At 45.3% G+C, this 25,448-nt stretch overlaps 1 protein-coding gene across 2 annotated transcripts in view; it reads right to left on the minus strand.

Annotated features, from left to right (window-relative positions):
* The window catches only part of PAMR1 (peptidase domain containing associated with muscle regeneration 1), a 118,657-nt gene that overhangs the window by 62,282 nt on the left and 30,927 nt on the right, over positions 1-25,448 (minus strand). The window contains exon 1 of one of the 2 annotated variants that reach the window (XM_040259016.1): positions 17,606-17,862. The exons of the other annotated variant lie outside the window; for it this stretch is intronic. Within the exon in view, the coding sequence (XP_040114950.1) occupies positions 17,606-17,678 (73 nt within the window). The 5' untranslated portion in view covers positions 17,679-17,862. Of the gene's footprint in view, positions 1-17,605; positions 17,863-25,448 lie in introns of those variants that run through there. 2 annotated transcript variants of the gene reach the window in all.

A 25,448-nucleotide genomic window follows, 5' to 3' on the forward strand; every position in this document is an offset into this window, starting at 1 on the left:
AATGGTGTTATTGACTCAGCCCCTCTGGTCTGGTAAGTCCATCACCCTTACTTCTCACCTGGCTGGAAAAGAGACAGGAAAGTGCCCCAAAACATATATGTAAGAAATAAACAGGTAAGTTTATTGAGAAATATTCTATGAAGAAATATTTAAAGTTGATCAGCTGAAGAGATCTGAAAATACAATAAGCAGACATAAACAATCTCCTGGACTTTTCCTCCTCCATTTGTGACAAAGGGCACACTGGTCATTTGGCTTCAGATCTCCTGGAGGAGGAAATGGCAACCTACTGCAGTATTCCTGCCTTGAAAATTTCATGGACAGAGGATTCTGGTAGGCTACAGTCCATGGGATCGTGAAGAGCAACTGAGCACACATGCATGAACGTACAAATTTCAGGGAATTTCAATATGATGTTAAAAGCCAGTTACAAAAACTAGGATTTAAAGAAACACCAACAGTGGAAAGGCAACTGAAGGTTTTCCTGCATGTATGCTAAAGCATTTTAATACTTGTTTAGCTAAAGTGCTTTTATACTGTTCATGCAATTTAATTTTAAAAATGATCCAGCAAAATGGGTAACATTTTCTTGTAAGTTAAAATGAGTTACTATGACCTCTTCACTTTATCAGTGAGGAAAAGAGCTAAGTAGGAAATAAGCAAAGAGAAACTCCAAAGGCATTTTTTTAGGGAATTCTGAGAAGAAAGGGAGGCCTGCAGAATTTCAGGTTTAGGGAAGACATGAGCAAGCCTGCTGCTGAGGGCAAAATAGGCCAGGACAACCTCTAGTTTTTTGGGCTGCTGTAGGTGAACAAAGGTTACTTTGCTGTCCACATTTAAGAACAAACCCTTACTTGTTGTCTAACCTAGGGATTGGTAAATAGTTTTTGTAAAGAGGCAGATACATTTTTCTTGGCATTTTAACTTTATCTTTTTATTTTATTTTTTAATTTATTTATTATTTATTTTACTTTACAATTCTGTATTGGTTTTGCCATACATTGACATGAATCCACCACGGGTGTACATGCATTCCCAAACCTGAACCCCCCTCCCACCCCCCGCTCCCCACAACATCTCTCTGGGTCATCCCCGCGTACCAGCCCCAAGCGTGCCATATCCTGCATCGGACATAGACTGGCAATTTGATTCTTACATGATATTATACATGTTTCAATACCATTCTCCCAAGTCATCTCACCCTCTCCCTCTCCCACTGAGTCCAAAAGTCCGTTATACACATCTGTGTCTTTTTTGCTGTCCTGCATACAGGGTCATCATTGCCATCTTTCTAAATTCCATATATATGTGTTAGTATACTGTATTGGTGTTTTTCTTTCTGGCTTACTTCACTCTGTATAATAGGCTCCAGTTTCATCCATCTCATCAGAACTGATTCAAATGTATTCTTTTTAACGGCTGAGTAATACTCCATTGTGTATGTGTACCACAGCTTTCTTATCCATTCATCTGCTGATGTATCTTTTTAATTTTTTATTAATTTTTGTTGGAGTATAGTTGCTTTCCAATGTTGTCTTAGTTTGTGGGTCATGAGGTCTCTGTGGCAACTACTCAATAGAAAATAGCCACAGAAAACATATAAACAGATGTGCATGACAGTGTTTCAATAAAACTTTATTTACACACAAAAAAGAACAGTCTTATTAAACCGCAAATGAGTTTTATCCTGCCAGTGCTTCCTAGGAAATAAGTACAAATTAAGCAACAAGAACTCACAGAGCACCACCTTGGAACCAACCAAGGCACCAAACAGTCAAGCACGTGCCCACAATCACATAGCAAAATTGAACTCACAAAGTTTCGGGCACATTATACGTTCATTCATTTATCTCAACTCTTCCACTGGATAAAGTATTTATTTATTTATTTATAAAACACTCTATGAAAAGTGAAAGTGTTAGTTGCTCAGTCACGTCAGACTCTTTGTGACCTCAGAGACTATAGCCCACTAGGCTCGTCTCTCCTTGGAATTCTATAGGCAAGAATACTGGAGTGGTTTGCCATTCCCTTCTCCAAGATGGTCTTCCTGACCCAGGGATCAAAACTGGGTCTCCTGCATTGCAGGCTGATTCTTTACCATCTGAGCCACCAGAGAAACCCATAAAAGACCCTATACTTTAATAGAAAAGATTTCTTGTCAAAGCATCAAAAAAATAAAATTTATACATAAAGGATTCAGAAATAACTTACCCTTCAAATGTCATCTTTTAATTAACATATATATTCACACATAGAAGCTAAAAGAGGTGTACACAGTCTTCTTAACCTCTTAAAACTGGTAACCTATTTTATTTTTGACTTTCTTTAGAAACTGCTTTATTTCTTTACTTCAGGCATAAACATCTTCTCTTGACCTTGAGTAGTCCTGAGAAGTGATTTTAAATTGCTACATCATTATTTTGTGTGGACAAGTGCTTCTCTTTCCTCTCTCTTTTTTTTTTTTTTTAAATCAGGGTAAACAAATATCAAGAGAGTTGCAGAGTATTGGGTTGGCCAAAAGTTCATAAAATCTTACAGAAAAACATGAACAAATTTTTTGGCTGACCCAATACTTTCGTATCATAGGCTTTGCCCAAGCCCTTCCCCAGCTCCCATGCTTAGGGCAGCCCCCCTGAGTGGAGATTTCATTTATAATTGTCCAGCTCTGCTTTTTCCTGAATTCACGCTGGAAAACATAAGACGCTTAACCTCTCAGTTCTGTTTTATTCATGCTAACACCAAGGCAATGAGAACAATGCCGACTGACTGGCACAGGTTCGGCTTTTGCTTATTTTAAAATTTTATTTATGTATTTGTTTTTGGATGTAGTGGGTCTTCGTTGCTGCTCAGGCTTTTTTCTCCTTGCGGTGAGCAGGGGCCACCCCTAGTTGCCGTGCATGGGCTTCTCATTGCGGGGGTCTCTCACTGCAGCATGGGCTCTGGGGCATGAGGGCTTCAGTGCGGCCCCCAGGCTCTAGGGAATAGGTTCAGTAGTTGCAAAGCACGGGCTTAGTTGCTCCACAGCGTGTGGGATCTTCCCAGATTAGGGACTGAACCCATGTCTCCAGCATTGGCAGGCGGATTCTTTACCACTGAGCCAGCAGGGAAGCCCAGGTTCAGTTTTTATAGATGTGGTGGAAAAGATGAATGAATGAGTGAGAGAAAGCCGGATGTCCTCAGGGCCATCGGCATTGTTTTCACAGCCTGGCAGCTAGCGCTAAGGCTCTCCAACACTGATGTATTTCTCCTGCTGACAAGACGGAGAACACTTAATCCCTCAAACAACCAGGGCTTAACTCCACAGAAGGGCAGAAGGGGCAATGGAGTCCTCACAGCATCATCTCTGAGTAGCACACGTTTTCAACACCAGGTTTCCAGGAAATAAGCTGACACAGTAACTGTTCAGGCAAATCTGAAAAAAGTCAGAGACTTCTTGATGAAAATGTGAGTTGGCCTGTTCCATACATGATGTCGGTTGTCAGACCAAAGGCCCAGGCTGAGGCCACCCCAGAAGGTGGCAAAGAAAGGGGCTTTCATCAAGGGCTCGCTCCTCTTTGATGTTAGAATATGCCTTTGTCTCCACTCAAAAACCCCACAGCCCTCCCCTGTAACCACATTTAATGAAAATCTCCACTGACTTGCTGTCCTTCGTGTTATAAATCTAAGACCAGAGGGGTGGTGGGGGGGAAAGATGTAGGAATCAGAGTCCTACACTGAGGCAGCTTGGGCTGCCCTCTCATCCCGACTCACTCCCCCGCCTCCTCTCAGGCTCTCTGAACTCCCCGTATTGATTTCTAACACAGCACATTCCTAACCACCTGAAGATCTGACCGCCCACTCCATGGGGCTAATGACAGATGCCAGGCAAATCCCAGATGGAAATGCTGTGAGTCAGGGGCGATGGAATGGTTACCAGGGCTCTTGATGACTCAGTATCTCCTCCTGTGACTTTGAAAACCACCCCACCACCAAGTGACTCTCAGTCTCAGGCTGGCTGGGTTCCCACCCTCAGCTGACCTTGGTCTTCCCCTTCTCATAGCTCCTCTTGGTAATAAGATAATGATAGCTGGAAAGTCAACACATTCATCATTCCCCTTGGGTATCAGGAGTGATAAGTCTTTCAATAGACTCCCTAGAAATCTAGTTTGCAGGCATTAGTACATTGGGGAGGAAAGGGAAGCAAAAATCAATCTGTCACTTTCTTCCCCTCTCCATCCTTTATCAAGCACACTGCTCTACTCCGTCACGTCTCATTCATTGTCCCCTCTCCCTGGGTCCCAGTCCCCACAAGAATGTACCCAAGCCTTTGAAACAAATCAGTTCACTGAATCCTCAGAGCCACCTTTCAAAGTAAGTATCATTTTCTTCATTTAACAGATGAGGACACTCAGGAACAGAATGGTAAATAAATTGTCCTAGGTGGCACAGCTTTCAGGTGAAAAAGCCAGCTCTTCCTAGGGCCAAAGTCTTATTCTTTTCAACACAATTCTTTGATTCTAGAGAGTTCACAACTTTGACTTTACAGATCAAGAATGCATCACCTGTGAAGTGAACACACTTGAAAATCAGATTACTCAAATTTTAATACTGAATCTGCCTCTCATTTATGCTGCTGGACAATCACAAACAAGACATCTTGCTGTGGCATTTTCCCCGAATCTCAAGAGAATGGATGTAGATTGATGGGGTTGTTAATATCACTGCAGTTAAACAGGCAATGAGCATAAAGTACTTTGGAAGAAAAATTGCATGTTTGTTGAGACATTACCATTATTCTCTCTAGAATTAAAACACATCAACAGATAAAGAAGATATGGTGCATATATATGTTAGAATATTACTCAGCCATAAAAAAGAATGAAAGAATGCCATTTGCAGAAACATGGATGGACCTAGAAATTTTTATACTAAGTGAAGTAAGTCAGACAGAGAAAGAAAAAAATATATATCACTTATGTGTTGAAATCTAATAAAAAATGATACAAATGAAGTTTTCTTACAGAACAGAAACAGACTCCCAGACCTGGAAATCAAATCTATGGTTACCAAAGGGGAAACACGGGGGGAAGTGATAAATTAGGAGACTGGGATTAACGTATATACATTACTATACATAAAACATAATTAACAAGGACTTACTGTACAGCACAAGGAACTCTACTCAGTATTCTGTAATAACCTATATGGGAAAAGAATCTGAAAAAGAATATATATATATATATATATCTGACTCACTTTGCTGTACATTCTAATATACTCTAACGAAGTATAATTGATTTACAATATTGTGTTAATTTCAGGTTGTAAATCAACTATGTTCCACAAAAATTTTTTTTTAAAGCCATCATACGTGTGGCTAAGATACAGATGGCTAAGGGAACAAAAGGGGTGAGTAACAGTCTCCCCCAGAGGTCCACACATACATGGCATTTCCAAGCAGTCTGTTCTTGTTTCTATCATGGCATTCTGAGTTCCTCCCCCTTGCTTTTAGATTTTCTAATCTCTTCTCTCTAATACCTCCTCTTCAGACACCTATTTAAATAGGACATACCTCACCTCCTGCTGCTTCTCTTCTGGGAATAGAAATTCTACATCTATAGCCAAAGGGAGTAAAACCCAAACTCGAGCATCTTGGAAGGGTCCCAAGTTGCCATTATCCTCAACAACTGTGCTAGAAATCCCCAGCACAGAAAGACAGCTGCTTCTGGGTTATTTCCAACACTGCAATATGAGCTGAATAGATTTTACTTTTTTAATTAGCATTGGCTACTAAAAAAAATTTAATAATGCACTTAAAATTTCCTGGCAATAAAACTCAGCAAATATTATTCAAGCAAAGCATTAGAATGTATAAATTAAGGAACAATAAAACTTGGGAATTCCCTGACAGTCCAGTGGTTAGGACTCTTGAGCATTCATTGAAGAAGGCGCAGGTTCAATCCCTGGTCAGGTAACTAAGATCCCACAAGTTGCACAACACAGACAAAAATATATAAATATTTTTTAAAGTAATACAAGAAAAGATATTTCCTTAAGAAAACAATAAAACTTATGCTTACCCTAAAAATCTAATCTGGATTTCCTCAGACATAAAAACAATCCCACTTGTTCCCCAATCCTCCACATGTTGAAAACCTTCTTTCTGAGCCAGAGTCTGCCAGGGGTCTACAGGGGCCTTGGTCAACCACATCTATCCCTTTGCCAGGAGCCTCCAGAATCAGTGTTACTGTCTTCACATTCAGGTTCACTGATGCCAAGCAGAAGCCAGATTTTCCTTCTACCAAAGGCAGATGGCCAAGAGCAGATGTCAGGCTGAACGAGGGTGATGCATTTATAATGGTATGTCCTATGGTTCACTCAGCCCTAAGCTGGCAGCAGCTTCATGCAGGCTAGTCCTCATTATAGCTGCCTCCCCCAGCTCTACAAGCTTGAACAAGATGAAGGGGAACTTCTTTTGGCCTGAGGATTCCTGGCTGGCTCTACCCTTGAATCACAACAGGTGGCCATGGGCACCATCTCATGTTTGGGAGACAACATCACTGACCCAGAATCACCCACTCTGCAAGACACCAGCCCCTCAAATCCCTGCAAGAATCCAGCACATGGACAAACTTAGGCACATGGAAGGAATTTCACCCTAAGGTTGGAAGGCAGATGCATGATAAAAGCAAGGGGAGAAAGCAAGTCTCAGAGAAATAAACATATGGTGAACCTTTTGGAATTTTTTTTTTTTTTCTGACACAGAGTCAGATGACTAGGATAGGACTGTGCACCAAGATGAAGTGAGCCTGAAAAGGACCATGTAAATTCCAGCCTACTAACGACAGAATACCCAGTACTTCTCCTTAATTCCTTCTGTGCTAGTGGGAAAAATACTAGAAAAGAGAGGAGCAGCAGATGACTTTAATTTCCTGAGTACTCCTTTTTGCAAAGCATTATACTTAATAGGCTCTCTCTCTTTTTTTTTTTTTTTTTTGGCCATGCCACATGGCATGCAGGATCTTAGTTCCCCAACCAGGGATCAAATCCTCACCCCCTGCAGTGAAAGCTCAGTCTAAACCACTGGACCGCCTAGAGACTGTCACACTAAATGAAGTAAGCCAGACAGAGAAAGACAAATATCATATGATATCACTTATATGTAGAATCTAAAAACAAGGTTACAAATGAATTTATCTACAAAATAAAGTTACAGATGTAGAAAATAAACTTATGGTCACTGAAGGGTAAGGAAGAGGGAGGGTAAATTGGAAGGGAGGGATAAATCAAAGATTGGGATTGACACATAGACACTGCTGCTGCTGCAGCTGTTGCTAAGTCGCTTCAGTCGTGTCTGACTCTGTGTGACCCCCTAGACGGCAGCCCACCAGGCTCCCCCGCCCTGGGATTCTCCAGGCAAGAACACTGGAGTGGGTTGCCATTTCCTTCTCCAATGCATGAAAGTGAAGAGTGAAAGTGAAGTTGCTCAGTCATGTCCGACTCTTAGCGACCCCATGGACTGCAGCCTTCCAGGCTCCTCCGTCCATGGGATTTTCCAGGCAAGAGTACTGGAGTGGGGTGCCAATGCCTTAAAATAGATAGCTAAAAAGGAGCTACTCTATATCACAGGGAACTCTAGTCAACACTCTGTAATGGCCTATGTGGGGAAAGAATCTAAAAAAGAGTGGATATGTGTATATGTATAGCAGATTCATTTTGCTGTCCACCTGAAGCTAACACATTATAAATCAACTATACTTGGTTTTCTCTTTCTAACTTAACTTCACTCTGTATGACAGACTCTAGGTTCATTTACATCATTACAAATGACTCAATTTTATTCCTTTTTATGGCTCAGTACTACTCCAGAACCTGCTATATAGCACAGGGAGCTCAGCTCAGTGCTCTGTGATGACCTAGAGGGATGGGAAGGGGAAGGTAAGGGGAGGCTCAAGAGGGATGGGACATAAGTGTACATATAGCTGATTCATGCTGTTATAGAGCGGAAACCAACACAGCATTGTAAAGCAATTATACTCCAAACAAAAATTAAAGAAAACAATAATAAATCAACTATATCCCAATAATAATTTAAAAGTAAATAGGTTATCTCATTTGTGTGTGTTAGTTGCTCAGTCATGTCCAACTCTTTGCAATGCCATGGACCGCAGCACTCCAGGTTCCTCTGTCCATGGCATTCTCCAGCCAGGAATACTGGAGTGGGTCGCCATTCCCTTCTCAAACTCAAATAAAGACACTATTATTCTCAGTGTACAGGTTGGAAGGTGGTAAGGCCACATGAAAGAGGTTAAGTAAGTTTCCAAGAAAAGAGCCATAAATGATGGAGGCAGGATTCAAACTCTGGCCCGTGTTTTAAATCATAATAATCTACACCCCATGTTCATACATATCCATCCATATACACACATAAGTGTATATATAACTACATCCATTTCCTAAAGGAAATCAATCCGGAATATTCATTGGAAGGACTGATGCTGAAGCTGAAGATCCAATACTTTGGCCCACCTGATGCTCAGAGCTGACACATTGGAAAAGATCCTGATGCTGGGAAAGATTGAAGGCAGAAGGAGAAGGGGACGACAAACGATAAGATGGTTGGATGGCATCATCGACTCAATGGACATGAGTTTGAGCAAACTCCAGGAGACAGTGAAGGACAGGGAAGCCTGGTGTCCTGCAATCCATGGGGTCACAAAGAGCCAGACACTACTGAGCAACTGAACAACAACAACCATACCCATACTTTTATTTTTCTGTGTGCATGTATATTCAAACTGGAACACATCCATACTAAGATATCAGCATCAAAAATGAAATACATAAAATGGCCAGGAAGAGCTAAATCTTTGCTGAGAAGGTTATGGGTTGGGCAGAAAACCCTTAAAAGAAACAGCTGCTTTATTCCTTATCCATTGCCACTGTAGTCATCCAATCTGAAACAAGTCTGGGCAGAGACAGGAGGCAGGCAACGGGAGGGCTAAGGAAGAAACTGTGTTGCATGACAACAAGAACAATATTTAGGAAAGGGAGGAATAAAGCTGTTCTCAGAAACAGCAAACAAGGGGTTGATGAACAGCTCAAACTCATGTGCTGTCTCTATGGGATACAGCACCAGTGTAAACAGCCCAAACCGCTTCCGGGTTGTACAAATCAGGATCATGGTGCCTGAGCTATACCCAAACTAGCAGACAGGAGGATAAATAAAAAAGATTGGAGACAAACCAACATGTGTGTTGAGGTGGGGGGAGGTTAACTGGTAATGAATGGACTTGGATCTTGAACTCAATGTTTCCAGGAGCTAGAAGGATGCTCGAATAGTCTCCTCATTTTTGAAGTGGGGACAGTGTAACTGTCACCAAGCTTCCAACCTATGTGGGGAAGTCAAGTCATAGCTCTTACCGCTCCCTGGGACTGTCACATGTCCACGTGCATCGTAATCAGAGTCACACCTCATTCCGCCCAGTGATCCCAGGGCAATCACATTACTGTGAGCACCTGGTAGGCCAGGAATACGCTTTCTTGGTGAACTACGCAGGTCGACGCTGGTGAGGACTTTTATCACAACAACAAGTCCGGGATCATCCCAATGGTTCTTTCAACATCTCAGCAAGTGTGGAGTGAGCAGGACAACAGACTTCCTGTTTGTCTCTCAGCAGAAGTCCAAAGAGACACTCCAATTTTGTAGATTTTCAAATTCCCTTCTTACCTTGTCCTCCATAATGGTGAGAGAGAGATTCTTCAACGTTTTATTCATTATGGACAAGAGACCTGAGTTTTCCAAACTGTATTCCATGGAGTGCTAAATCCACTGATGGTATAAGGTATGACATGAAAAGAGGTTCTGCAGCTGAACAACTTTTTAAACGCTAGTAACAGCTTGTTTTATTGTAGGGCTTTGCCGAGCCTATAATATTCTTTGTACCAAGTTAATTCCCACATTCCCCAAACTTACTTCATCATGACATCCTAGGTTTTATTATTTCTGCTGAATATCCTTTAATATTAGTATCTCATGAAACCTACTTTGGAAAACACCAGGCTAGACCATGAGCTCTCTCAACAGATCACAAGTGTCTTTAGGAAAAGGACTGGTCTCATTCATCCTGCTATCTCCAGTTTGTTGAATAAATATACAAATGCAGACATATCAGGCATATGTGATTTCCAGGGTCAGGTTATTTGTGACAAAGACTGCTGTTAGAAACAGCTCCTGCTATGATCTTTTGGAGTCTATTTTACAGGAAATCCATTGGGGCCACTTCTGTTGTTTAGTCACTCAATCGTGTCTGACGCGACCCCAAGACCTGTAGCCTGCCAGGCTCCTCGGTCCATGGGATTTCCCAGGCAAGAATAGTGAAGTGGGTTGCCATTTCCTCCTTCAGGAGATCTTCCTGACCCAGGGATCAAACTTGAGTCTCCTGCATTGGCAGGTGGATTCTATACCACTGAGCCACAAGGGAAGCCCCAACTGGGTCCATTACTAGTACATATATTTTGCTTTTCTGTGTATTACAGTTGGTCTCTCATTTCCATGAAGACTTGAATATTCACTTCTTCTGTTCTACCAGTGAATTGGCCAGGGGAGCCAGGTTTGCACAGAAAGGAGGCTGAACATCACTTAGAAGCAGGCAGTCGACCACCCAGTGGGAGGCAGAAAGCCAAAATAGAAAGAAGTAAAGCAATAAAGATTCTTTATACCAGCCAAGCCCTTCCTTCTGCTTGCATCCCAGGTGAGTGAAGTGGTATATTAGAAAATATGGGAGTAGATGCTACCAGCTAGAAGCTAAGCTCAGGCAACTCATCCTGGGCATCCTAGGTGTTCTCCACCATCACTACTGACTTCCAAAGTGGGGTCGCACAATATAGGGGATTAACTGATCATCTTCAAAGGAATCCTGTGAAGTAAATTGGCATAGAACTGGGTTTGAAAAACTGACACTTCAGTTCGCCGAAGTCCTCAAATGATTTGATTTGAGGCAAACCAGGCCAACATCCCTCCTCCACCCAGTGGTTTTCCATTAAGCTAGCTGGAAATTTATTTTAACCAATCATAAATTCAGCTTATGAGGACAATTGCTGCACCTCCCCATGAGCTAAAGTTGCCTGAATGTGTTCCTCACTCTCTTCTGGCAGCAGCAGCCCTGGTTTTCCAATCACCAAATCAACTGACCAGACTTCTACTTACCGACACTCGCTGCCAAACCACTAACTCAGCCCCCTGAAACAGCCAGAGTCTGGGAGAGGACAGTGATAAAGATAGATGTCTACCCTGCAGGGATGAGGGCATGTCCCCAACTCCAGAGGCAGAAGGTGACAGAAACGTGCGTCTTCATTTGGGCTCTCTTAACCACTGGACAAAAGACCCAAAAGATGGCAGATCCTCATTCAAGGTTGAAATGAACTGGTTAAAATCCATCTCAGTATTAATGGAGGGAGGCTGCATCTCCATCCCCTGCAATATCCATCAGCTGCGTTACGCCAAAAAAAGAAGAAAGAAAAATGCCTCCCCTTATTCATGCCAGGGCTGCTACTCCTATTCCATCACCTAAGAATTTACACATCGACGATCTTGACAGAATAAATCCATAAAAGACTAGTGCGTCACGGTCTCAGGGCCAGGCATGAAGCATGTCTCATCCTTAACTCTGTCGCTCCACAAACAGAAACGTGATTTTGATTATACAATTTGACCATGAGACAAAGAAATTCTCACTTCCCATGTCTAATCATAATGAGATGCATGTGCCTGTGGACAGCTACCCAGAAGTGAGTGGGATTTGCGATCTGCTTAACATTCCTGTTTCCACTAGAAAATGGCTCCTCTTGGGTTCCACGTGGTCCCACAGGGAGTGCTGAGGTCTCTCCCTCGTCACTTACGTCCACTCAGCCTCTACAGTGGTGAGCATGTGACCTTGCTGACTCAGGGGCCGGGGAATATCAGCTCTTGGAATATCCACAGGATAACCAGAACTCTTTCCTATCACCATGATCCTTATGATTTGGCCAAAATACAGACAGCAGATCTACCATAGCTGGACCCACTACTGACTAGAGCGGTGTTACTGCTTTGGTGCACGCATTATGGAGTCAGACTGGGCTCAAAACACTGATGTCCAGCTCTGCGACCTGGGCAGGTACTGTACCTCTCTCTCAGTATGTAAACTAGGGATAATAACTACTTACCTTGTAGGTATGTTCTGAGGATTAAATGAATACATGTAAAACATATAGGAGAATGCCTGGTATTTACCACAAATACCAGTAGATTATTTGGGATCTGGTCCCTTAGGTATGAGGCTTCCACCACTGGTGTTTCCACCATTACAAGTGAAATATCTGATGTGCAGCCCTACTTACTCCACTCTCAGCCCACACAGGCTCTGTGTCTGTATCACAAATAACAACTGAGAACAATGAAAGGAACAGCGTTGGGTGGTGAGTAGTAGAAAGTCCCATTGGTTAAGAGAAATATCTCCAGCCAGCTCTAATTCTCTACCTTCCCTGAGTGGTTTTGTTCATAGATATGAAGTTTGACTTTTCCTGCATTTTACTTCTTTCTCTCCATTATAAACCTAATGCTTTGGCCCAGATCTTGGGATGACTGACAAACAGAACTCCTTAAACACAGACCAGGCTTGAAATCTGATAACTTTTTGCCACTGATCTGGTAGCTTTCAAAGCTCCAGCTGGCCTCAGGGTCCTCTGCCCTGGAATTCAGGAATTAGAAAATGTAAACACTGCTTTTCCCTCCCCTTTAAAATAAAATGAGAGGGTTCTGGGCTCTTGTGACTTTCAAATATCCACAAAGTGGGGGTGACAGGTCCTCCCACATGAGGGGAGGAGCAGGGTATCACTTTCCCTCATTTATTACTGAAATGTGCACCCTTCCCCCCAAATCAATTGCAGCTTCTAGAACTAGGCTCAGAAAAGGAAGGTAGAGAGGTTTTCTCTTGCATCGGGATCGGCCACCCCTAGGAGGGCAGATGGAAATAATTTTCTGACTTAAGGCCAATCATTAGGTCCTCCAGACACCATGAGACGCCATAATCTCAGCCGTTGCTGTCTAGCCAGGGTAACGCAGATGCAGATAAATTTAAGTCAAACCCACAGTCCCTGCCAGTAGCATTCCAAAGCCCTCCCTAAGGCTTCTGGATATTTCTAAGGGACTTACATGCTCCAGGTCATCTCTGCCTCTGGGTCCAAAGGTGCTTTGTCCCCAGCTTACTGACCCAAATATAACACCCAACCTCACCCTCAACTTCAACCAACAGCCCACCCTTAAGGGCATTCATAAAACATTTTACTGGTGGTCATAGAGGTGAGATTGTGTTCCACAACACACACAAGTGAAAATATATTTATGTTCCCTGTCAGCTGCAAAATGCTCACTTGTACTTCTCCCCATTCAGCACCCAGCTTTCCACTTTTTCTCTTTCACATCCCATTTCTCCCCCATCCCTCCCAGGAACAGAGGTCAACAAGGCAAATATAAGCAGGGACTAGCAGGTAAGACACCTGTGAACTGAGAAGTGGGGTGTCAGACCAGACAGAGGACCCAGCCCACCTCAAAGCATTCAGGTTCAAAACCTTTCAAGCACTATACCCTGCTAAATACTTCTGCAGACCTTTACCCTAAGGCTGCCAGTCCTTCCCCGCTATAGTCTCCCTCTTTGCCAGAGTCACTCCACAACACAACAGTAGCGCCACCCACATGGAAGAGAGCAAGGACCCTCTCCTGCCACCTGTGTCCTGAAACCACGCCACGATTACATGCGCATCAGTGTAGGAGGCTGTTAGCTGTGTGAGTCTGTCAGCCGGGTACCAGGTGAGCTTGACTCAGGAAGCTGACAGTCTGGGCTCACCCCAGGCTCCACTAATCTTTTGTTTTCTTTTTATCATTATTGCTGTACTGTGCTAAGTCACTTCAGTTGTGTCCAACTCTTTGTGACCCCATGGACTATAGCCTGCCAGGCTCCTCTGTCCATGGGGTTCACCAGGCAAGAATACTGGATTGGGTTGCCATTTCCTTCTTCAGGGGATCTTCCAGGCCCAGGGACTGAACCTGCATCTCTTTATATCTCCTGCATTGGCAGGCAGGTTCTTTACCACTAGCGCCACCTGGGAATCATTTCTGCAGCAAAATGTAAATAACACAGACTTACCATTTTAATCACCTTTAAGGGTACAGTCCAATGGCCTGTGTAACCATCACTGCTATACATCTCCAGAATGTTATCATCAGATCACTGACACTCTACGCCCGTTAAAAACTAACTCTCCAATCCCTCCTCCTCCAGCCCCTGGTAACCACTGTTCTACTTTCTGCCTTTATGAATTTGACTCCTCTAGGCACCTCACATAAGTGGAATCATACAGCATGTATCTTTTTGTGTCTGGGTTCTTTCACTTAAGCATCATGTTTTCAAGGCTCATCCACGTTGTCATTTGAACCAGAACTTCACTCCTTTTTAAGGCTGAATAGTATTCCATTGTGTGTATAGACCCACATTCTGTTTACCCACACGTGGGTTGTTTCTCCCTTTTGGCTGCTGGCAATAGTGTTGCAGTGGACATGGGTGTGTGAATATTTGCTGGAGTTTCAGCTTTCATTTATTTTGTGTCTATTCCCAGAGGTGGAACTGCTATATCAAATGTTTCACCCTTCCAGGAACTGTGCCTATGTATCTTTGAACAGGGTATAGACCCTCTCTAAACCCCATCTGGGGAATAACAGCACCTGCTCTGCTTCGGTTTAAACACTGAGCTCATCATAAATGCTCAGATGTTTACTCTCCTCCTCCTCTGCCTTTGAGGTACTCTGACCAAATGATCTCTCCAGTCACTCCTAGCTCCTGAAACCCATGATCCCACCATCAAATTATTTCCCTGTTGGAAAAGTTAGGAGTTCTCAGAGTATATATCAAGGGAAAACCCTCTTCATAGTCCCCACAAAAATCCAGCCCTGCCAAGAAGGCCCAATTTTCATAGCTCTCTTCTTGGAATTTGCTAACACATCCCATTATAAACCAACATCTAATTTTTCTTGCCACTCCTTCCCTCTTGCTTTCTTTCCACATTCCCTGTCTCCATGGGTTGCTCCTGCCCACTGCATATCTGGGCTTCAGATTATCCTCCCCAGTTGCCTGGATGCTCGCTCCCCACCAGCTAATGTCTGTTGGAAGCAACACTTGTGAAGTTATTCATGTGAAAGCTTCATTCCCCAGAGTCACATCTTTTCAATGAGTTGTTCCTTTTAGGCTGGATCCTGCTGGCAGAGCTACTGCTATTTGGTGAAGTCAGTGGAATTGGGTTTCTCCCCTCACATGCTGTTTGTATTGGGTTATCACTTGGCCTGATGTTTGGATTCTCATCCTCAGACACGTGTCCCGAGTCGATGAGCAACAACCGTTTGCCGTGCCATCCTAGTGGATGTTTACATTTCATCAAATGCTCTTTTTAGAAAAGTAATTAGAGGAAACATGCTGCTAAGCTTTCCTTGACAGGGGCCAGATTCAGAATTCCAGCAGGGAGTGGACTCACTCGCTCACAACTTGAAATATTTTCCTTCTCCACTCCATCCCTCTGTGCTCCCTTTAAACGTGAATGTTTGACAGACAATGAAATGGCCTTGCTCTCCGGCTCAGTCAGCAGCTTGGCTGCCCAGACACCATGCACACTCCCTGAAGCTCTTCTTTTCTGTTTGGCTTTTTTGATGTTGTTAGTTTTGTTTTGGTCTCTAAGTCGCGTCTGACTCTTTATGACCCCATGGACTGTAGCCCGCCAGTCTCCTCTGTCCATGGAATTCACCAGGCAAGAATACTAGACTGGGTTGCCCTTTCCTTCTCCAGAGGATCTCCCCCACCCAAGGGTTGAACCCCTGTCTCCTGCATTGGCAGGCGATTCTTCACCAGAGTCAGCTTTCTTTCCTGAGTAAAAGGTATAAGAGATTCTCAGGTCAGGGATAAACAGGTTTTTCAGATCCTGGGCAAGGAAAAAGGGGCAGCTGAGCTTTAGTTTTCAGCTTTTATGGGTTTCAGCCATCTCACCTGCCACATTAGAAAAAGAGATGCCGGGACAAGAAAGCTAAAGCTGGGAGCCCTGGCACTATTGGAGGAAGCAGGCTCTTCTGGAGTTGGGCTTGGGCCACCGTGCCCTGGAAGGTTGGCTCCAAAAGGCAGAGGTGGAACAGGGACAAGTCTTAAGAAAATGTCACCAACTAAACCCCGGGCAAGTGGCTGGGTTAAAGGATTATCAGACTCCACCCTCCCCGGCTCCTTCTCCCTATATTATTGGGCTGTTCCAGATACCAGTAAAGCAAAATTCAAATGAAACACTCTTCAGCTTGAGAGTAAATCAGCAAGGAAGATTTCACCTGGGGCTGGCAGGTAGCTAGAAAGTATCGACTAAAATGGGGGGACGGGTGTGTGTGCTTTTCATGTATCTCGGTTTTTGTTCATTCACCATGAGGCGACGTGTGCCGAGGTCCAGCTTCCCTTCTACAGTAGCTGATGGCTTTCTACACCCTCACCACCCAACTTACTGTTTCATTGTTGGGCGCTTGCCAGCTCCATGCAGCAGTGAAGCACCCACTTCTTAAGTAAAGCAAAGGTGACAGGTCCCCAGCACAGGGGGCAGGTCACCCCCACAGAGGGGAGTAGCAAAGGCTCATACACTCCCTGCTCCTCCACAAAGCTGCCCTGTTTTATCACCTGTGCATCTTACCTCCTGAGCTCTCACCTTGCCTCCTGACACCTGGCTTCTCTAGCCATAGAGGGACAGATGCTCCTAAGAAGTCCTCCTTCCCTGCTTGCCCAGCAACAGTCACAGGACAAGCCTGCTCTCCCCTTGCTCTGCTGGGTCAAGAGGCTCCCAAGAGCTCTGTCTGGGTCTTGTTTCAACCTCACTTGCCCCAGGAGCCTATCTGACGTGGGGTTTGTGGCTCAGAAAATGACATGTGAAAAACACAGAAGCCACAGTTCTTTCTAAATAAACTCTGTGCATCCCCAAAATCAACTTGCACTCTTCACCCCAGCCTTTTCTTCTTCTTTCTCATCCTTATCGGAAAGGAAGTGTATATATGCTGAGTGAGCACCTCTCCCTTGCTGGGAATCTGTTCTGAACGGTTGTGGTGTGAGATTTCCTCAACAAGATGCTTCAGGACAAACACCCTCGCTGCAAGCCCTGCTCTTATTCACCTCTTTCCTCCCAGCTCACCTGGGAGGGAGCTTTTTCCAGGTAGAGATTTGGCTTTTGCATGGCAGAGGGGGCACCTGAGCCTGGGTAGAACCCCAGCGATAATTTTGTGCTTTAAAAAGCTTAAAAAAAAAAAAAAAAGGCACATAAACGGAAGCTGGTACATTTTCTGAGGCAGTTCAGTCCTACAAGTTGGGATGGCAGAAAAACGGTGTCACGTTCTTAGAAAGAAAGAGGGACACTTCAGCACCACCAGCCAAGCCCCCAAGATTCCCACTAGAAGAAAGCTCACCACCACCACCCACAGACACACAAGCACCTTCTCTTGGGACACCCCGCTCCTGCCCCCTAACTAACCCCAGGAGACAAAAGTCCCCTCCTGGGGGCTCCTGAATGCGACCCACAGTACCTCTTGGCAAGGACGAGATGAGAAGGAGTTGCAGGAAAGTAAGCCCCAGCTGCGGCCACCAGCCCAGCTCCATCGTTCCCGCGGCGGGGCCCGGAGTGACTGCTGGGGAGGGACCGAGGGAGGCCGGCGGGCAGGCGGCTCCTACGCGGACCTCCCCAAGCCCCAGCTGAGCAGGAGCTCGGGTTTCAGCTCGCCAGGCTCTCCCATCCTCATCCGAGGGGAACCACCTTCAGCTGGCGCGACGTCAGCCCAAACCTCTACTCTCGGCGGCCGCCTTAACCCTTGCGGAGCCCGGGGAGGTGTGGCCGCGCGGGGAGGCCCCGGGCTGTGGCTGGAAGGGAAGCTGCGGGGCACGGAGGCCCGCCCAGGTCCGGCTGGGCTCCCGCGGGCGGTGAGGGCAGGGGAGAAGCCAGCAGGACCCTGAATGGGGGGCGGAGGTAGCCGGGGCTGCGCCCCCTGCACCCCTCCCCGTGGCCCCCCCACCTCAGGTGAGGTCTGAAGCCCCACCCCCACCTCCAGCCCGGATGGGAGGTCCAGTGCCTGCCTTGACTGCACACACTGAGTCCGCCAGATTAAACGCCTGGCCTTGGGGGAGGGGTGAGCTGGAGACGGGGTGGGGGCAGGGGAAGCAGTCAACGTGTCTCCCCCTCCACCTGTATCCCCAGTCTCCTTCCTGCCCAGCGTTTGCTCCCAGCGCTCACAGTCTGGAAACCTTATCCTTTGCCTCTATAGGCTGCTGGGGGTATTCTGCATGGTCCCACAGCGCCCATTATGGTGAGTTCAGCAGCTTAAAGAGCTCCTGTCCACATGCCAGGCAGGGTACTGGGCTCAGGGATAAAAGAACACACAGGCATTTTCCCGGTAGTGAGGCCGTTCAGTCTATGTATGGAGATAGCAAATGAAATGTTGAAGTGAGGAGGAAGGATGTGTTACAAGATAACAGCTGACATTCTTGATCATTTTCTCTGTGCGAGGCATCTGAGTACCATACATGTATCAATTCATTTATTCCTCATAATACACCTGTCATTCAGTCTTACAGAGAGAGATACTGGGGCATGAGAATTCAATAGCTCATCCAAGTAATTGGCAGAGCCAGGGTTGGAACCCAAGCAGCTTGGGTCCAGAAGCTATAATCCCAGCCAGCAGGCACACTGCTTCTTAAAATTCTGTGTATGCAGTGTTTTATTTAGCCATTTATAGTCACCATGTACAGTAGATGGCACTGTCCCCGTAGTATGGATGCCAAAACCAAGACTCAGAGATGAAATGACTTGTTCAAGGTCACTTGGCTGGAACTGTCAGAGTAGGACTGACACCCAGGTCTAACTCAGGGAAGCGCTGGGGTTTCAGGACATGCTTGATCTCAGTTTGTGAGGTCAGATGAAGAACCGAGGTTGGGAGGAGTGATCATTCCGGCCTAGATCACTGGGAGGCTTCCCAGAACTGGGGAAGCTTGAGCTGGGACCTGAGAGAGGCAGGATCTCAATCTCTGGAGGGAATGGGGGAGGTCTCTCTAAGAAAAAGGGCTGAGTTCATCTAGTGCCACTGGGAAATAAATGACTATTTACATGTTTAATTAAAGGATACTTTTATCCTTTAATTATCCTTTCTTCAAAGGATCCATGACAATGTAAACCATTAAAATGAATTTCAGACACACACACGCACACACGCATATATATGGAATCTAGAAAGATGGTACTGATGAAACTATTTGCAGGGCAGTAATGGAGACATAAAAACAGACTTATGAACACAGTGAAGGAGAGGGTGGGTCAAATAGAGTAGCTTTGAAACATATACAATTCCATATGTAAAATAGATAGCTGGTGGGAATTTGCTATATGATGCAGGGAGCTCAAACCTAATGCTCTGTGACAACCTAGAGGGTTGGGACCAGGTGGGAGGGCAGTTCAAGAGGGAGGGGACATATGTATCCCTATGGGTGATTCAGGCCGATGTATAGCAGAAACCAACACAATACTGTAAAGCAATTATCTTCCAACTAAAAATAAATAAATTAAAAAAATGAATTTTATGGACTTCCCTGGTGGTCCAGTGGCTAAGACTCCAAACTTTCAAGGCAGGGGGCCTGGGCTTGATCCCTGGTCAGGGAACTAGCTTCAACTAAGAGTTCAAATGCCCATAACTAGAGATCCCGCATGCCACAACTAAGACCCGGTGCAGCCAAATAAATAAAATAAATAAATATTAAAATGAATTTTAAACAGTTTTGAGATTATATATATACACACACACACACATACATATACAATCTCATTGGAAAAGACCCTGATGCTGGGAAAGATTGAAGGCAGGAGGAGAAGGGGATGCCAGAGGATGAGATGGCTGGATGGCATCACCAACGGGGTGGACATAAGTTTGAGTAAGCTCCAGGAGTTGGTGATGGACAGGGAAGCCTGGCATGCTGCGGTTCATGGGGTCGCAAAAAGTCGGACACGACTGAGCAACTGAACTGACTGATACAAACACACACACACACACATATCTCAGAACAAAAGCCAACTCAAGAGGATAAACACTCTGTACAGTTTGGAGAGAAAAGGTAAAGAGAAGGCATGTAGTCATGGTGCTTGGATTTTATTCCATAGTTAATGGAAGACTCTGACTATTTAGGAGCAGAAGGTGTGGGGCCCAAAGCAAAGTCCGAGAAGAAAAGCCTTTCTGGTGTCCAGAATGGGGGATGGAGGAGGCCAAGGCCTGGCTAGAGAGAACAGCCTGGAGCGAGGAGCAAGCAGTGGAAGCTGAAGGGAAAACAGTGGGAAGAACTTGGGGAAGGCAGAGTCTTGGGATTCAGGACAGCCTGGGAGCGCAGGAGCACAGCCACAGGGACCCCACTCGGGGAAATCCCTGAAAGCCAGCCCTGCTTCTGGGGCCCACCGCAGCCAAAAGACTGGGAGCAAGAACCTAGCGGTCAAATCCTCCATTCACCACCAACTCTCGGAATCTCAACTGTCTCATCTGTAAAATGAAAATAATAACCAAAGCTACTTTGTGGACTATTTGGAGAATTTAATGAGATTATGTACATAAGACCCTTAGCACAGGGTTAAGCTCGTTCTAAATGCTCAATAAATATAAATCACTGTCTGTATTATCTGTCTGAGACTGACCCCATGGAAATCCCAAGGTATGGGCCTTCTTCCTCACCCTCAATTTCTCTATTAAAGTGAAATTTGTTAAAACAGGCACCAAAAATAACCTTAAAGGAGAGGGTGGGGAAAGTGCCAAAGGGCAGCTGGGTAGGAGGTTAGAAGAGGAGAGGTTTACTTTCTTGCTGGTCAACCAGCCCTAGTCCTTTGGTGATGGGAGTAGGGAGGAGTTGACATGGTTTCCAAGTAACCATAGGATATGGTCTCAGGTGGCCTCAGCTTGCAATGGTTTGGAGCAGGGCTTGGGTTCCCGGCCAGAGATTGAGACCGGGGTGGGGTGGTGAAAGTACCAGATCCTAGCTCCTAGATCAGTGGTCAGTGACAAGGGCCCTGGGCCTTTGGCTTTGCGGAAAATAATTTCCACAAAGATAGAAAGTGGTGAGATAAGTAAAGTGTTTATTGAGAGGGAAAAAGCGTATAGTAGGTGTGGATAGACACACGAGGGGACTCTGAGAGAGAGTCACTGAGTCGTGCCCTTGTGGCAGTTTGAATGACTTTTATAGGGTATTTCTTCCAGGGTTTTCTGTAGCCAACCATTTTGATTTGCCTGGTTCAAAGTCCGTATTTGGTATATCTCAGGATCCTCCCATGCATGTGCATGCATACATCTCTTAGCTTAGATGGATTTTACAGGCATATGGGTAGCTTGGCATTAGTTAGCATCACTCCCCTCTGACCTCCAAGGAGCTTTTCTGCACATGTGTGATGGGGAGGTCTTCAGACTTTGAGAATAAGAAATACGTGGACTGGGCAGGGCCCAGCCTCCTCCCTTATTTGTCTGTTCATCTCTTCTTGGAGTTTCAGTGCTTAGGGATGAATCTCCAATCACGTTACCCTTGGGGCGGTGGGGGGGGGGTGCAGGGTGGGAGGGAGGCTTCTACCTCCTGCCTCAGTCTACCCAGCAGCTTCATCCCTACAGCAATTTAGCCCACAAGGGCGGGGCCCCAGGTGTTGCCTGTGACTCTCTAAAGAAGTCTCTACTGAAAGGTCTTTGCTGCTCCAGGCTTAGGGGACTGGAAACAGGGCTTCACATCTATTTTTGGAATGCCCACAGGAATAATGTCACTAATTTGGGTTTGCAAATTTCCTAGGACTAGGGAACCTGGAAAGGAATTCTCAAAAAGGAGTGAGGCACATTCCTCTGGGGAACTGAAAGCAGCGATCAGATATTACCTTGTTGAACTTGACAATAAAGTTTGACTGGGAGAGGAAGAAGGAAGTGATAACTATGATACAAAAAAGGTGGGTAGTTTGTCTGAGGGCATACAACCCTACATAAATTTCAGCTTTCCCATGCAAGTTTAGCTTCTCTTTCCATTAACTCCATTTTTCATATTGATAGAGGTTAGTGTTGTTCTAAATCAGGATTCTTGACCCAGGTTCCATGGGGTCTACCAGGAGGACTTTTCACAGGGCCTTTGAACCTCTGGAAATGATATGCAAATTTTTCATGCAGTTTTTGGAGCAAGAGGAAGTCATGGCCTTCTTCAAAATTTCATAGGGATCTGCAAACACCCAGGTTTTTTAGAATCACTGATCTTTACAAGTTAACATCGAAATTCACCAAATATTTGTTGGGTTTGGGGAAAGTGGTTTGGTACATACAGTGATTGAGTCTAGGCTATAAACTGCACGATGGATATTTTTAGGACCCCCCCCACCTTTTTTTTTTTTTTTCTATTTTTGTCTTAAGAGCACTTGCTCTGGCTCATACTGCCTAGTGCTGAATCCAGGTGGACCGCTAGCTACTTGTGTACACCTCAGTAGGTTATTTCACCTATGATAGCTGTAGTTTTCTCATCTGTTAAGTGAGGAGAATAATGGTACCTGCCCCCATGGGGTTGGAGTAAAGAGCTCAGAACAGTGTCTAAAATACACTAAGTACTCAGAAAACACTATTTTTATTATGGTTCTCTCCCCCTCCTGCCCTCACTTTCTACACCCACTTCTGGGAGGAATAAATCACTAGAAAGGCTGGATGTAAAAGAGGCAAAGTGCCATGCTGGGGAACAGGGAACGATACCTGGAATTAAAAATTATCTTCTTATAATGAGCACTCAGAAATCAACAATTGGCTGTAGTAGATGGAGTCAGGCCACCCATTTAATTACAAGTCACAATCCCCACTAATTTTCACATGAAAGGATGAGGCACTCTAAAAAACCTGGACCTTTTTCACTGCCATGGGAGGCTGATTGCATGTGAATACACGGAACGAAACTGCAGTGGAGGCTGTCTTGTGAATGACAACAGCTCCCCAGTCTCCAAGCTGTAACTTTTTTAGATCAGCAGCTTGAGCAGAGACCATCGAGGGCAAGCCAGAGGGAATAGCTAGGGTGAGACCCGTCTGTAAGCCAACGAGAGGCATCCCAGACTGCTTGCTGGTCATTACGTTTGGTTTTCATCAGCTCTACGAAACACCAAGTTCAAGTCACCCAGGGCCAGAGATGGAGAAGGGTAGGTCTAGGAAAGACAAAGGGCCTTTCTACCAGAGTCTGCTCTAACTGGCTCCGCCATGGAAGTCTCCAGCCCCAGTGAATCCCGGCTGTTCACCTACACAAGTGATGATGTTGTGTCTCCAGGGCTGGCTCAGCTCCACTCCCTTTCCACCAGGAGCCGGGCAAGCGGGTAGGTGAGTCTGTGGTTCTTTCTGTGGCCACAATCTTCTTGCTCTATGTCATTCTTTATGGAACTCGCTGAAAGAAGGCGTGCTCCCTTCCTTCGTGGTCATTGCACTCTTGAATCTCTTGGGGAAACCAGTTCTTGATTTTCATGTGTGTATTTATAAACTTCCACTTAAATCAAAATTTCTGCTATGCCATGAGCTGCAAAGCTTTATAAAGAACTCTGACAAAAACTGGGACCCCAGTCCAAATGACTAACTCAAGAGTTACATATAGCTGCACCATTTTGATGTATAGTTGGGCCATTTTGGGTGCGGAAAGGACCAAAACAGAAAAATTTCGAGGGAAGGCAGCAGGGTATGGTGGCATGAAAAAGGCACCAGGTCCCAGCATGAACCAAAGCTCTACTACCTACCAGCTGGGTGAACTTGGACAAGTCCATTGGCTCCACTAAGTCTCACTTTGAAAGAAAGTGAAAAGTATCAGTCACTCAGTCGTGTCTGACTCTTTGCAACTCCATGAACTGTAGCCCACTAGGCTCCTCTGTCTATGGGATTCTCCAACCAAGAATACTGGCGTGGGTTGCCATTTCCTCCTCCAGGGGATCTTCCGGACCCAGGGATTGAAACTGCATCTCCTGTGGCTCCTGCATGCAGGTGGATTCTTTACCATATGAGCTACCAGGGAAGTAGCAGTCTCACTTTCCTCATCAGTAAAAGGGAGGTGAGAGCTGCCTTATCATTCTGGTGAGATTAAAATGAGGCTGGCCTGCATAATGATAGCTCAATCAAGGGTGACTGTTATGAACATCTAATCTTAGAGTTTCATTTTGAAATAGGGACCATTCCCCACAGCTCTGGTGATGGAAGTTAGGTTATGTTCCTATATTGATTTTGAAGCCAACGTGTGTCTGAAAAATATATTGCCTTGAACAGTTATGCTTCCAGCTGGAGGTCTAGGGGCAGAGTGTGCATTTGTTCAAAGACAAATTGAGAGGTGTGACCTGAGAGGACCCAGTCCAGGTGCTAAAGAAAAAAGTATTCTGACATTTGTTAAAGACTGTAGGGAAGGGGACTTCCTTGGTAGTCCAGTGGTTAAGAATCCACCTTGCCACGCAGGGGACATGGGTTCAATCCCTGGTCAGGGGAACTAAGCTCCCACGTGCCACAGAGCAATGAAGTCTGCACTGCAACTGCTGAGCCCACGCAACACAGCTAAAGAGTCTGAGCACCACAACAAAGGGTCCCGCCAAAAGACGGAACATCCCAGAGGCAGGTAACCAGGGGATCTGAAGGTCAGAAAAGTTAACCTGAGAAGGCGACATTGAACTTCAGAGCTGAAGAAGCACAGAGGGAAGGGAGAGTACAGGACAAGAGATGAGAAAGACTGTGTACTTGGAGGCTACAGGTGCAGGCAGGCCTTGAGAACCATGAACTTGGTTCACGGGGGTCATGGAAAGAGCCTGGGGGTCAGTGACTGGATGGTTGGTGCCCCAGTTTCCCCTCTCTGCAACAACATGCAGTATGCAACGGGATGGAGAGAAGCGGCTTGAGAGGCACCGAGGAGGTAAAAAGGATGGGATCAGTGATCATGGTATAGATTGAGGAAAAATACAGGAGCAAAGTGAGTGTTATCCCTGTTGCTAACCACATAGGAGTGGACAGATGCATGGCGGTGAGCTGCACAGGACTGCTCTCCTCTCTCTCAGCCTCTCTCTCTGTCGCTCTCTCTGTCAGATCACTCACTCTGGGAGAAGTCAACTATGCAAAGCTCACATGGAACGGAACCAAAGCTTCCTGACAACAGTCCCCCAAAGGAGCTTGGGAGCACATCCTCCCTTCTGGGGCCCTTCTGGTGGCTGCAGCCCTCAGCAGCAACTTGCCTGCAACCAGCAAGAGTCCCCTTAGCCAGAACCACCCAGATAAACTGCTCCCAGATCCCCGACCTTCAGAAACTAGGCAAGATAACAAGTCGTGTTGCTTGGCACTGCTAAATTTGTTCCACAGCAAGAAATGACTAACACAAAAGATCTCTGAATTGGAT

The sequence above is a fragment of the Oryx dammah genome, unplaced genomic scaffold (genome assembly GCF_014754425.2).
Source record: "Oryx dammah isolate SB20612 unplaced genomic scaffold, SCBI_Odam_1.1 HiC_scaffold_17, whole genome shotgun sequence".
Classification (NCBI taxonomy): domain Eukaryota; kingdom Metazoa; phylum Chordata; class Mammalia; order Artiodactyla; family Bovidae; genus Oryx; species Oryx dammah.